A 15959-nucleotide genomic window follows, 5' to 3' on the forward strand; every position below is an offset into this window, starting at 1 on the left:
TAATTTGCACCATTTGCGGATATTCTATTTAACAATATTATCGAAGCCATACATATTGTTCAATATGTTTCAGTCCATGAAATTTATTTTATTTCAAGCGTTTCAAGAAATTTAGTAGAACGTGAAAACAACCGACAAAAAACGACAGTCAATGTGTTAGTTAGAGCCAACAGTAATAAATTTCGTGTCATTTAGCAGTACTTTCATGCGATTACAAAAATTAAGTGTAAAATCTAATAAAAAAGAATGAATAGTAATAAATAAATTCTTCATGAGAAAATAAGAGCGTGTACAGTGTACAGATATTTGTTGCAGCCACTGTATGCGTTAGGGTCGTCGACTGAAAATATGGTTCTTCGCTGATTACGAGTTACGTTTTCAGGAATTTTTGCTGCTACGCCCCACGTTTCAACCCTTGTTCCCGTTCATGGGCGTCGTGATGCTCGTCCAGGAATTAGTACGGCTCCCAGTCCGGGTTTACCCGGTTTTATTTCCCTCGTGGACGATATTTACGTTAATGTTAGTGGCGGCAAGTATTTTTTGACGCTTTATTGGTCATACGTGTTTCAAAGTTGTAATTGAAATTTAAGTGGTTGAGGATGGTTCATTTTTGGGAAAATTTAGAGGCGTGGAACATTCCGAATACTATGATTTTTGCTTCTGTAAATATCTTAATTCTTAACTGGTATTGGTAAATTATATTGTAGGATATTTAATATTGATTTCTTCTTATTAGATAGAACATAAGATAGAAATGAAAAAGTAGATTTAAAGCAATCTGTTGGCTTAGAAAACGATTTCCTTAAAGCTCTATCAAAACACCTGTAGGAAATTCTTATTTATGTTTATAGCGTTAATTTCTAATTAAATAATAATAAAACTAGTAGAAAATTCAATATATCTGTACGTAATTAAGAACATAATTTCTCAACCAGTAGTACAGTTACAATGTTTTATAGATTCTGTTGTTTCAAGGCAATCGTAATATCATCTTTTCATTATTTATTATAATCTATATTTATATCAACGTTGTTCGAGGCCTTTTATAATTTGTTACATCATATTATATTCCATATTTTAGGATATTTTTTAGGACAGCTGTTTTACAGATGGAACTCGGATTCGTGTGGTAGAAACTAGTTAATTTCAAACGTTCCGAGAATCGAAGCTTACAAACAAAGTTAATGAATATTTGGCTTCTCGCTCTGCTCGTTTATTTTTTGGCAACATTTCGCTGATGAATATTGAATTCGATACACGGTGATTAATTTTGGACAATTTTTTCGTAGCAACCTGCGTGTGAAATAACGTTTATACCGTTAATTATCGTTTACCAATTTACGTATGTTTAATTACCATATTTAAATAAACTTTCCAATAATAACGGATTGATTCCAAAAAATATTCTTTCCAATATAAAATTGTAGGTAAAATTAATATTTGTATCATCATTTGTATGTCTCCGTGAGATTGCTATGAGATTTACGCGTACTGTCTCCAATAAACTAAACCGCTATTCTATATAAAATCGGTAATTATATGTTAAATATTTTGTGTGTCTAAATTATGCACATAATTGCTCACGAAACGAGATTTATCTAAAAGATCTTTAAAAAGCAATCAAAGAAGCGAAAAAGATACTTCATTATATTAAAAATTAAATGTTTGTGCATTTTATTTCTTCCACTAATTCTAACAGTGAATTATTTTTTAACATCAAAGTCACTGTATTTTACCTAATAAAATTATGCTATTTAACAAGAAGAATGTCACAATTCAGAAACTACTTTAACACACGCAAAATTTCATGAGTGAATTTTACAAATTATTGTTGAAGTTTATAACCCGTAATTATCCAATTACGATTCAAAGTCGTTCCGAAACAATCATAATACCCGGATAACATCATCGCGAATAAAAAATGTTGCAAATAATTTTTTCCTTCCTTTCAGAAACCTCATCGCTACTAAAGCATTTCATCGGATACAAAATAATCGCTTCACGATAATCGTCGTTTCTAGATAATTGGTAACAATAAACCATCTTCTGACAATAAAACATATTCGTCCACGATCGATCTCATCCCAATTAAAATCAACGGTCGACTGAAATTACAGCAGTCTTCTTCTTTTTTATCATAATTTCCTCGCACAATGAGATTCGAGCCTCAGGTTGGATTCGTCTCTGCGTCTCGTCGCGATTCTCAGATTCCTGGAAACGATACGGATTCTGGTAGAACCGGCTCGGTCAATCGACTGTTCGCCCAGCGTGGGATTAAAATTTCACGTTCGAGCGCGCGGCCGCGATGAAATATTCCGCGCTTCTCAAACATCCACCGAACGATTCGACGATCGCGCGAGTTTCGTTTTTTCTCGGAGATAACCGCGATTCCAACCAATTCCACGTATTTCGTCTCTTAAATTGTACATAGTGCGATTAAAAGCAAGTAGTTTTTTCAAAGCTCACTTTTTGCCATTTTTTTTCACGTAATTTTCGACTTGTGAACGAGCGAGTGACGAACATCGAACTGAATCAACGGCAAGTGAATTTTGATTTGGAACGACTTTGCTCGGTTATCTGAATATTTTGGAATATTTTCGAGGAAAGAAATTATCATCCTCTTTCGAAACGACTGTTTTTAGTTGTTTGAAAGATTATTTTAATATGCTCGCGTGAGGAGAAGTAATTAAGAAATACTGCGATTTATTTTTTAGATTCTCTTATGCAATGATTATTATTACTAATTAATTAGGCTATCAAATTCGATAGTAGTTCGTAAAATACACTCGTAAACTGTATTTTTTGTAATTTATGATTGGTGTTCGATTAAGAAAAAAAAGAGACATATGTCTTGCTTACGTAGATGCGTTTATTATGACAAGATAGTATAAATAATTGTAAATTCCAAGGTAAATTTAAAAATAGAATGTTTTTAATATTGTAAGGTTAGCTTTCTCTATTTTTCAATTTATGAAGCGGACTATGTATTTTGATATTTCAACGCTTTAAAGTTACTATTTTTGCATCGTGGTTGTAGAAGTGTATCGAGTACCATATATACAACGAATTTATCTTCTTTCCAAAATATCCATACACGTTGCAAAATTTTCTATTTTTAGGAATTATATCTTTTTCAAAATTAATAATACAGTTCAACGTTGATCGATTAAAAAACCCAGGAATACACATAAAAATTCTAACTAACTTTCCCATCAAAATTTATCCCTATCGCTTTGCGAATGCGTTAAAATTACGCGAACGAATCCAAGCCTCGTTTACGTACATCTCACGACAATAAAATAAAAAAAAAAAAAAAAAACCACTACAATAGAAGTCAATGAAACAGCATACCAAGTACCAAAAGAGAGCCTCAAATTGAACTAAATCCCTACTTTACTTCCATCCTATTATCCAGCCAATTAGAAGCTCGGATCGAAAATCGACAGAAATATCCCTTGTGGTGGAAGCTGCACAGCATTGGTAGATTAGTTTCTCCTTCGTTAACGAAATCACTACGAGCCTGGGCTTAGCGTTGTGTTTTAAATGCGCTTCCTCTGTCCAGGAGCAACCCCATTAACGATTGCAACGATCCTTTTTCTCTCTCTTTCTCTGTCGGAGCGATATTCGTCTCCGTGTGGCCAAAGGAAAGAAAGGAAGGAAGGGACGAGAGAGAGGAAATGTGCGCGCATGTATATGTAACAGAGAGAGAGAGAGACAGAGAGAGAAAGGAGGAGAGAGAAGGAGAGAGGGAGAGTGGCGAAGCCATCGAGGGGGTGACTCGAGAACAGAATGGAAAATACTTTGTGTCGAGAACTCGAGTCGAGGGTAAGCCGGCTGAATGAGGGGCAAAGACGTGTATGCGGCTGACACTCGAAGAGCCCAGGCCGCTTCAAAAGGGTGCACACAACCGGTAGAGGGAAGGTGGACGGGGGTTGAAGTCTACCCTGGGACTGAATGGGGGCTATACGTTTAGAAACCTCCGGACGACGAACCTTCTGGACGAAAGCATAACACACACGACGGTCACCAACGACCGTGGTTACCCTTTCTACTTACTGGGTGCTCGAAAATATTTTTCATCGTGGGAAGATGGATAATTTCTTTACAATTATATTTAATTTTCTTCTTCTTATTTGGGTCGGATTTCAAGTTCGTCCTGATCGTGGAAGAATGGATAAATTTCCCTGATTGATGCTTAATTTTCTGTTTCTTGTTTGCATTAGATTTAGAGTTTGTCGGTGAGTTGTATAAATTATGGACATTTTTTGAGAGATTTTGATATGGAGATTCTATCGGTGGATAAGTTCTAGTTTAGATTTTATTTTTCTTATTTGGATCAGATTTAAAGATTGTCACTGAGTTGTACAGAGTTATGGGAATTTTTAGGGAAGTTCTGCGTCTCTTATAGAGATTTTATTGATAGATCGTTTTTGTCTATGAGATAATCAAATCTAGAATACTGCAAAGAATTAGCTGAAGTTTGCTTGATATAAAATGTACACAAGGTATGTTTGATACGGGTAAGAAGATTATAATTTGTAATATATAATACTATAACCGCATATATGTTACAATTATAAAATCGAGTTACGAGGTAGGAAAATGACGTTCTTTGAAAATAATAATAATGAATAAATAATACAGTAATCAAATTATATGCTTTAAGAGTAATTGCAGGATATTGCTCGCTATATTACAATGTGTATCATATCTCGTATATATCGCGAGTATATCCTCTTCCGTGCATACCTTCAATTGCAGCAACGTCAAACATAGCGAAACACCGAAATTACAGTTGATACTGTTTGAGGTTGCGCGCTTAACTCCTGTCCTTTTGGGATAGAGCTTCGTCGTTTCGCGAATAATGTAGCAATGTTGCGAGGTTCGGTACTAGAAGCCATCTGAATACAAGATACCATCTGACTAAGCTTCCTAGGTTGTTATAATCGTCGATAAAACATAACAGATACACGTTCAAAAACCTACAATATAATATCACACGAATAGCTCGAATTGCTTTCCACTTTTGTTGCGAAACAATTTTAGGAATAAATTCATGAACTTAACAAGTGACATAGAATTTTACGTCCTACGGTTTTAAAGTCCCTCAGAATACATTTCCTCTAGATTCACGGAAATTCCTTGCGACACTACAAAATTATCTAATTTCAAGAAAATTCTTACGAATCTCTAAAATTCGCACCTGTGCTTTTTCGCACGATTAAAGTAATATCAGCAAAGTTTTACGAGTCACAGGTTACACATTCTAATAATACTCTTGCATAATACCGACAAAATTTGATAAGGAAACGCATGAAATTCACGCAAGTAAATTCTACAAACTCTAAATAATTTGATTGTTCCCCGAAAGGATGGTGAAATTATACAGCAGAATTCTATAATCTAAAACTTGTGATTCGTTAATCGATATTATTAATCGTTAAACTACTGTACAGAAAGGCCTCGGAGTCACACTCTCCTCGAATCTCTTGAAACTTCCAACGAAATTATACTTCGTTTCACGTTCCTCCAAAATTCCCTCGATTTTCATTAAAAGCCCGATATTCTCCATTCAAGGTGGATCTGTGCGTAACGTCGTCTCGCTCAAACCAAAGCAAACTCCTCGACACCGCAGAACGCTCCTCAGTCACGCGATCCTCCATTCTCTCTGTCTCTTTCTCTCTCTCTCTCTCTCTCTCTCTCTCGACCAAACTACCTTCCCTCGCGATCCGCAACGCGGTTCGAGCACCCTCGCCACAACAGCGTAACGCGTTGTATACTGACCAACTCCTAGTAGTGCTGCCTGACAGAGATATTGCCTGGACACTAGGCATTGGGCAGATGGTTTCGCGGTAACGACACCCCAAGCTGCGCAGCCGAGTGCCGCTGCCAAACCCAGGCAAGTCTGCAAAAGCATCACTGCACTCGCCTCCAAACCATCTTTGTGGCCCTGGATAGCCTGAAACCGATGTATTTTTCATTAGCTGATTGCTACGACAGAGACAGATCTGAACGTACAATAGATTGAATAAGTGGTTAATTGAAGAGGGGTCTGTCGGATCGATAATGTTGAGAGACGTTTGACGAATAGGTTTGATGTGGTTTGTTGGAGAAAGAAAGGTGATGGCATGTTTTTAATTACGAGGTTTTTCGTTTAATATCGTCATGGTGGGTCAGTAAGTTGCGGATGTTCATGTAAATTCATATTTTTATGAAGGTAATTAAAAAAATCGAATTTGGGTGGAATATTGTTTTATCTGCCAAATGTTGTAAACGGAACCGTGTTTTGGATATTTTATATATTTTTCCTATCACCTATACGGTCTGACGAAGACTTCTGATAACGTGGAAGAAAGATCGGAAGGGAAATAAATCCAAAGCTAGGAAGGTCTTTCAGGATTGAGATCGGATTTTAGATTTAGGGAATCGACAAAGGGAGAAGTTATTGTTAGTATCGTACAAAGTGAGAGAACTCAGAGGGGATTGTAATTTATTTGTGTGAAAGATTAAAAGATGAGTGTGTTAGCTGTATTACGCTTTCCTCTTTCGATTCTAATAATTCTACTTCGTGTATGCTTTCAAATATTCAGTTTTCACAGTTCTACGAATTAAATTTCTGTTCATATCGATTTTCAACATTCGGGAACGTCATCCAATGCGAAGAATATCACGTTGGAAGCAGTTTCATGAACTCCTATCAGATCAGAAATACTAACTGACGCGTGTAGGCGTGCAGAAATTGAGACAGGGCGCGCAGAAGCGAGGTCAACCGCGATTATGAACGTGTAAACCGCCTAACTTTGCCGAAACTTCACTCGAGAATGAAGTTGCCAACTGTGGCCTGTTCTCTGATTGCTGCTACCGAGTAATATGCGTGTTTCTGGCAGTTTGACGATTCAGCCTTTCGGATGGTCCGACCATGGTATTACAAACTGGCCAGTGATCGGTTAGTTAGCCTTTTGTTGAAAAGTTAACTCCGCCGAATCGTTATATATGTCGTATCATCAGTTACTACTATTTTACGGTGACAAATAGAATCTGTGATGTTTCTATTAATTCATGATTCGATTATTTCTCGATTTTTAAAACCTATACAGATGCAAAATATGAAGATAATGTTTGTAGGTGTGTAATGTTCGTAGAAGCGTAAAGGAGGAAAGAATTTTGGCAATTGAAACACTCAGAAGCCACACTGACTCAAATGCATAAACCGAGAAATAGGGAAAATTGATGATACAAACTTTAATACAACGTAAAATTGACTCTGGTATTTGCCATAAATAGATTTATGATATTTCTTAAGAAATGAACATCAATTACGCTATGTATGTAATAAAATTGAAAAATTTACAAAAAATGAAATTGATCTGTTGAATATATAGTACATTTGTATTGTACATGCAAGAGTGAGGGATCGTAGAGAGAAAACACACACAAGTATGTATCCTCTCCCTGAGATGAAGTACCAAGTAAAGTACTTTGTAATACCTCTCGAAATTCTCTCTATACCTTATACAGTTATACCTTAGACAGTCGAGTTTCGCAACAGGGCTAATGAAACTTGAAAATTAAAATTAAAAGAAACGAACGATCCATCGTAATGACAGGTAAATTAGAATATTTCGCGACGTAATTATTGCTATCATCTCTTTTCTCGTCGAATTGCTGAACAACGAAACGTCTGGAGTTTCGTATAACAACGTAATGTATTCGCCAAATTACAGGCGTTCGAATACTATCGCGAGCCTATATATAGCCGAGAAACGTTGCAATATCAAAGTTCTCAACTGCGAGAGCCAAGAACAGGATCCAGCCTAAAGGCAGTTGCTTGGTAGAGTAATTAAGGTACTCACGATGTAAAAGGCGGGCGTATAAAGGCCAAAACCGGCTGCCCCAGCGGCCAACATCAACATCCTGACAGGCCGACTACCGAGAGGGCTGAGATCCACCCATGGCTGTCTTGGTGGCTTCGACGCGGTCTTCTTCTCTTTCAACTTGCCACCTCGTTGATTCTTCACGTGTAACATGGCTCGTCGTTGCGGATGATAGAGAGAGGCGTTCCTGTAAATGAAGCCCAGGAAGAAGGCCAACGACAGAGCTCCGGTTACCAATTGCATGCCATACTCCCAGCCCAGCTTTCTGCGGAAACACCGTGTCGTTATGGTTACAAAATAGAATTTCTTTCTTTTCTCTGCTTACGATCCACTCTTACGCAACTTTCCTCCCTCCGCCATGAAATCCTTTCATTACTTTTCTCCCTCCTTCTATTTGTATTTCTATCGTATCTGTCAATTTTTAGTATCGGTTAAAAACGTTTGTTCGTTTAATTCCATTCTTATATACCTCAGTTCGTAAATATTGAACTGTTGGAAAAAATTCGCAACGTTTTTGCCAGCTGGTTCATCTCACTGTATTATACTTGTCGTGTAATCTCACTTTTCTTACGAACACATAAGATCTTCAATCTGTTTTTCTAAACTTCGCTATGAATTTTCTGAATATTTTGTTTGTTAATCAAAACGGAAACAGGGGAGTTGAAAATATATGAAAGTGGAATTCAGAATTGTACAGAGGAAGTTCTATCTTTTGATATACATTCGTAAAGTAATAATTGCAACGATGCCACAAATATTTGTAATTATCGATCACTTCACTGCGGTTTTTTCTGCAATCTCATATTTTTATTAACGGAACTGTTAAAATGCAATCTGCGTGAAGATTTATTCGATCCATTAAATATTGTGACATTCGTATTATACATTTTGCACATTCTCGCAATTATTAACTTTTCGTAAACGCATAAAAATCTGCAGTTTATTCATTGCATTCAATAAATTCTTACCTACTCACAATAAGTTTAATAAAGTCACACCGATGGTTCTATTGTGTTGGAAACTAAGTGATTGCGGATTTTGTCAATACCATCTAATGACAAAATCTGCAATCACTTAGTTGCCAATCCAATAGTTACATGTTAAGCGTATACGAAGGTAACAGCCGCTAACTTTAAGTCGGTAGCAACAAAAATCACGATCATTACTTTCGTATACACCTAATATATTCAAAGGCTTTTACTAAATAAAAAGCCACATAAAAAAGGAACAAATTCCATTATACCCGGAGAGAGAAAATTGTTCATAGTTTCATATTCTCACTCTCGAGAGCATGGATTCGTTAGAATCTGGCCAGTGAAAGAGGAATCCTTAATTAAGAAAAGGCGAAATTACGCACGATGGATTCGCAGACTCTCAACATTCACCGAACAGAGAAAGTTTCTGTTTCGTCGTTCACTGGAAGCGACCGCAAACTTCATAACGCGACGTTTCGCCGCAACTGGCGCTTGTAAAGTCCAACTTTAGCGAGTCTTACATGCTTTTGTTTCAGCGAGACATTAAACCGTGAATCGTTTGTAATTTTATGACGAGGGAGCTTTCTTCGTTTCTTTCTTTTCTTTTTTTTTTTTAAACAGAAAGAAACGTTTTTAAGTGTCTTTTTCGCAGTGACAAACGTTTTTCGAACACGTTACGAGAAATAATGGCACTTGTGATGTGTGTTTGACTCGATGGACGTATTACTTAAACGAGAAACAAAATTTTGTACTTGTCTGATGATGTATGGACTCGTACTACTTGCGCGTGAAGATGTGCAATTTATTCGGTTTGCAAATTAATTGTTCTACTTGTTTCATTAAATGTACGTTTGTAATTAAAGAACGCAGAGTATATTTTTAACAATTAGACAATATGAATTTATTATCTTGTAGATTATTTCTTTTAGGTAAACTTCAAACGATTAGGCTGTATGAATTTACTGACTTGTTGTATTGCTATTTTTCCAAAGTATATTTTTAGCCACTAGACATTTAATATCTTCATTTTAAATGCTGCAAGTATCAGAGTTCCTGTTTGCTAATATTCGTTTTAAATATATTTTAGAGAAGGTTTGGGATTAAATTAAAAAGAATCAAAACATTGCAAGTAATTATATTTGTTAATGAGAGTAATTTACAGATTCATTAATAGGATACAACGAACTGTATATTTCTCTCAGTGTTAATTCATCTTTTTCTCCTAATTATTTGGAGAACTCTTGGAATTTTGAGAATTTTTGCTAAATAACGACGATAATTCTGAACTTGGTGGTATTTTCTAATTAAAATATAGTTTTTAAGAATCGCAGATAAGTTTTCGTTCTTAACAAACCAATCAGGTTGTTATCGATGACTTTTACGGTAGAGTGGTACAAAAATTTAGATTACGAAGAAGTTTCCAATACGTTAAGAAGAAAGTTATTTCTCAATGGGGAAAGAAGAATAGGGGCACTTTTCTTGGAAAGTCTACTCCGGTCAAAAGTTCTGATCGAATAAAGCTCTTGTTTGGACGTTTTCGTAAAGAATTGATCTCCGAAATGTAAACTTGGAAACTTAAATTTTCAACGTGATCGTTCATGAAAATAAATTATTTATCATTCTTCGTCTTTTTCATAAATCATAAAGGAACAAAATATATAAAAATCCAGGTTCAGTCGGTAAGATAATGTATTATTACAAAAAATAATAATGTAAATAATAAAATATAGAATATAAAAAATCTTATGATTAAAATGACGGATTTTTATGCAAATTCATATTTTCGAAAATATAATAGAAAAAGTAGAACCTCGGTAGAAAATGGTTCTATATATATGCCGCATATTATACAAATCACTATAATATTTTGGATATCTTATATATTCTCATACAACGTGAAAATTGTTCCGTGTATCACATATTATCTTTATGATATGTATATTTATATTACATAAAATGTATATTTTTTCATATAACGTGCATTCTACATAATTTTCCATTTCTTAATTTCCCATAAATGCATGAAAACTCTCAGTCTAATTATGACGAATCTTTAGCGTATTAATTATCATAATAACATTACTCTAAAGAATACTAATGTAAACTATAAAAAACAAAAAATATAAAAGTTCTAATCTTAAAAATCTACGAAAAAAAAACAAATTTCAATGTAAGAATATAAACGATGAAAAATAGAATTATAAATAATTTTACGACGAACCTTTCATCGATATTAATATATTAATATTAAAATAAAGATATTTGAAAAATATCCGAAAGATTCTAATAATTTGATAAGACCTGATACATATTTATCCATCCACGAACGAACTTATTCTACTTGCTCGTCGAAATACGCGAATATTCTGTTTACAAAGTCTAGAACGTCGTTTGAATACGTACATATGTACATATGTACAATCTACAAGCGTCATAGAACCCCATGCGAGACTATATCCTGCCAGGTCAGGTGGATGTAGATCGTGTTTGACTCGATACGGGATTATTCTCTTCGCCTGTCGGTACATTACCGCTTTACTTGCACAGATGTTGACCTCTTCTACTTGCCTGTATACAGGTGTACCTGTACTACTTATCCGGTATACTTATCCGTACTAGATACGGTAGGGAAAACGCGCTGTTGAATTTTAAATGAAACTGCTTATTGGTGCATGTTTTCGTTTTGCTTAATTACTCAGATGTCCTGTAATTGCACATCCTTTCTATTTTATTGGACAAATAAGAGCAGATGCGCCAGTTTCTTTTCCAGTTAATTATTTTGGTTTTTGTTCCTCAGTCTATGTGAATCAATTTTGATTATGTAGCGATAAAAGAATTCACACTTGGATTTATAACGTCGAAACAGTTATTTAACAATTTTACTCGAACAATTTTACGAAACATACGCGAACGTGTAGAATTCCAAAGCAATCAATTAAAACGAAATTTCGGAACACGTACGTAAGTTTGTACTATCACAATTTTCCACTCAAACGATGAAAACGATGTATTTGTAGATATAAAGATATGCTTTCAAAACAATTCCCTTGAGCGATTCTTCGAAACTCGTACGAACGTGTATATCGTGAGATACATATACGAATTTGCAATATTGGAAATATCAATTTAAACAACTGAAAGATTCGTGTTTTAAAATTCACAAGCTTAAACGGATTCACGATTGAAATGTCAAAACTCGCACGGGAATTTAAAATGCCAAAAGGATTATTTCACGCAGCCTTCCCGGCGAGATATCCGAATTTACATTAAAATTTATATCTCTGAAACCTAATCGATAATAAAATAAATTAATACGAAGCAATAAAATGTAATTTATTTACCTGCAATTCCAATAAGCAAATTTTCCAACGTCCATATAACATCGCGCACAAATAAAAACCTCTTGGAAAATAAAATCCTGATGCATGACGGAGGAACGTTTTAAAGGAACGTGATGTTCACTGTCGTTCCTTCGACGCGTCCTTGCATGTCAGCCACGGACAATAACCATCTTTATTCGTCGCTTATTGCCGAGTGAAAGTCACAGGCCAGCCGTCAGCCGACGTTTACGACGTTCCTACACGTTTCGTCGAGTACGAACCCCTTTATTCTCTCTCTGGCACGCGTATTTCCTCATACGAAGAGAACGTATCGCCTTACTGCTTTGTTACAGGCACAATAAATAACAGGTGACGAGGTATTACGATCGCCTGGCAAACACGGCTGACTGTACTCCGTACGCGTAACACGTGTCGCGTTAATACCGTGCTTATACCACTGGCTGACGATGCAGCCTGGTCTCAAGCACGTGTACATGCTCGCCTGTTTAATGGTTTCATCATCTCGGTTACACGGAACGCAATTAAACTCTCCCCTTGTTTCTCCTTTTTTATACTTGCTAACGAATCATGTCACTAAATCCTGCTTTAATGTCTGTTCTTGGAAATGTTTCACTGAAGGTGGCTACTGCGGTTAAGGGAGGTTTTTGTTGAGGTAGATTGTAGTCCTTTTGATTTGGTTATTTGAGGGTGGAAAGTCGGAATGCTGAACAATGGAAATACACGGAAATGGGATTATTTGGTACTTTGGAATATTTGTTTCACTCTGATTAACATTCTGTTACAATGACTGGTAATTAATTCTGTAGCCGTTTCAATTGAAACTCGGGACGAGTTTCTTTCGTATTATTTTTATTGTACATTCTTTTTTACTATTAACATACTAAGATGTTGTTTCGATAATAATTCCCTAAGTCATAACTAGGATGTACATGTTTAACTATCTTTGACATTTAAGACAATATAGTTCAATGGTTAAGTTTGAGAAGCAACCTAGGACAGGAATAACAATCTTAAAAAAGATGGAATAAAATACTTTTCGCAGAAAAGAAATCAGGTTACTCTGCTTACTTGCCAAATTACTAACAAGAATGAACCAAGTAAGAATTACGAACTCGAAAGAATAAAACGCTTTTGGCGAAACGGGAACCAAGCTTCATCTGTTTATCTTGCAAACTTCTAACAAAGAATAACACTTTATATTCATAATCATCAACCTAATTCGAACTTACAGAATTCCAAAGCAACCGTTTCTCGGTACAATGAAATAGTTCTCGCAAAATGGGAACAAAGCTCCTTCTAAACTACCAACAAATAATAAGCTTTCTCAATAGAAAAATTCTGGTAAAGAATTTCATCGCGCGAGTCAACGGTATAATAAAACGTTACGTCTGTGAGAGTTACGCAGATATTTCCATGGAACACGCGTGGGCTTCGACGCCCACGCACTTCCATGTAACCAAGGGCAACACGCCCACGCGGTTTTTCGCGTAATAGTCCCACGCATTCGATAAATCTAACTCTCTGTCCTATAACTCCGCTGGCTACTATTCAACGTGTTACTGTACCAAGAAAAAAAAAGAAGAAGAAAAGAACATTAATCGATGTATTTCGCGTCTGAAACCACGCACAAGTCACCAAACGTCCAAATGATACAGAGACTCTAGCAAAACGCCAATAGCCATCAATCAATCGCCATTCGACGGTCCATCAATCAATGATCGAACCAATCACGGTGTTAGCCGATCGATGAAATGTCGTTCAAGGCAGCTCACGGCTGGATATCGCGAGAATGGAAAAAATGATCTTTTTCCGGAGAAAATTGGTTCGGGCGTTTCTCATGGGAATGTAATTTGTCCCCTATAAATGGAATTTTGTGTTTTTAGGATGAAGGGAAACATAAGCGGTAAGAAGTTTTTGCTTTGATTCGGAGATTTGAAAATGGTAATTTTTATAAATTGTTCTTCGGCTATTGAGTATGGATATTTTTTACAGATCTTCTGTAATCGAAATTTTATTTCTGAAGGAAAGTGTAAGGGGTAGAAGATTTTAAATTGGATTCGAAGATTGGAGATTAGTAATTTTTTTTTTTTCATTTAATATTTTTTTTTTATTACCGAGTATGAATATTTGACAATAATTATTACAAATAAATGATTTTACGCTAGTGTAATAAATTTTCCAAATATAATGTAACATTTAAGGAATGTTAATTTATGTGCCATAAAAATTTAGTAAAATAATTCAAAATATCCACCTCATTTGTTTTATATTTTTTTTTTCTTATTTGGAAGAGAAATCAGTTGTTGAATTGTCGTAATAAAGAACATAAAAAAATTATGTGGCAAACTAGTTATTGCAACGATAAAACAAGAAGATAACTCTAAACAGAAAAGAAGTTAATAATTATGAATAATATCGCGACATTCAAACTGCCCACAGAGAGAATAATAAAACAGAAAAATAATTTATTTCTGAATAAAACACGTTATGCTAATAAATATAGGTTACGTTGCTTTCTAAATTAAAATTTAATAAATATTATTATAATTTAATATCATTAGACCATTATGAATACCATTACATTAATTTAATTAACAACTTGATAATCAAATTAATTGCATTACCTATATTCAACCGTACAAAAGTTCCAGAAAAAAACTTGCAAAAGAAAAATGAAAATGATGAACGAGTTATGGGTATTAATTATTGCAGTGGTATGTTCACCAGGCTTTTTAATATTCGAACAAGCTTCGCGAAATAAAATTCACTGGTAACCGTGCAATCTTGCGTAGGTTATACGGTTCCCTAAATATTCTGACAACGAGGCGAATGCGAATTCGTTCAATTAGTGGCAAGCAGAGCGTACGGGCTACGAACGATACAATTTCATTTCCTACAATTTCCTAAACAGAACGAACGTTTGGCCTGCTTCGTTCGTGGTACGCGAGCTAATAACAATCGAGTTTCGTCTCTAATTTCGTAATTTCGAGTTCGTTCGATACTCTGTTATCATTTATTTAATGATCGTACAAGTGTGCCCGCCCTATGGAAAAATTTCTAGTAGACTTCTGAAATTTCTAGAGACGAAGCGCTGGCTAAATCTATAGTTCGTAAAGTGGCATAATAAACTCACTATGAATAAACTGATCAGGCGATTTCACGTTTCTATACATCATTGTATAAAATTATTTACGTTTTCTGTCTAATTATGCACTTTTATATCAATGATATGTTTCCCTTTATTATTTTATATGGACTATAGGTTTTGATAAATTATTATATCAAATTATCTATAAATTACTTTTACATCAATTACATATTTTTTCAATTATTCCATATCAATCGTACACTTTTAATTCGTTTTTGCAATTACTTTCAAAATTTTTGAATTTTTCCTAAGTTCTTTAACGAAGATCAGTGTACGTGCACTACGTACAATATAGTTAATACAATTCAATTGATTACAAACTTTCTATCTAAATATGACGTTATGTTATATTAATATATAAATAAATAATGTCAAGGTTTGCAACGTGACCTATATTTTTTAAATACTACATACTAGCTTCTAAAACTGATCTTATCATTATCATGTTTTGTTGCATCTATATGGTCGCAATGATCATAACGAATATAATTTCATTCGTAATTTTGTGATTAAATTACGTGCTGTCAGAAATAACGTAGTTTCAAAATATTAAAAAAAAAAATACGTTTCACATGAATCTCATACAAATATTATTAACACACTTAATTTCCATTAGTACATA

The 15959-nt window shown here is 34.8% G+C and overlaps 1 protein-coding gene across 7 annotated transcripts in view; it reads right to left on the reverse strand.

The window, feature by feature from the left end:
* The window catches only part of LOC100642239 (monocarboxylate transporter 10), a 310901-nt gene that overhangs the window by 14267 nt on the left and 280675 nt on the right, over positions 1-15959 (reverse strand). For all 7 annotated transcript variants that reach the window (XM_048404630.1, XM_020868497.2, XM_048404626.1 and 4 more), the window contains 2 exons: positions 7854-8139; positions 5785-5959 (listed from right to left, as the gene is read on the reverse strand). In XM_048404630.1, the coding sequence (XP_048260587.1) occupies positions 5785-5959; positions 7854-8139 (461 nt within the window). The remainder of the gene's footprint in view (positions 1-5784; positions 5960-7853; positions 8140-15959) is intronic.

Source organism: Bombus terrestris, chromosome 3, assembly GCF_910591885.1.
Source record: "Bombus terrestris chromosome 3, iyBomTerr1.2, whole genome shotgun sequence".
Taxonomy (NCBI): domain Eukaryota; kingdom Metazoa; phylum Arthropoda; class Insecta; order Hymenoptera; family Apidae; genus Bombus; species Bombus terrestris.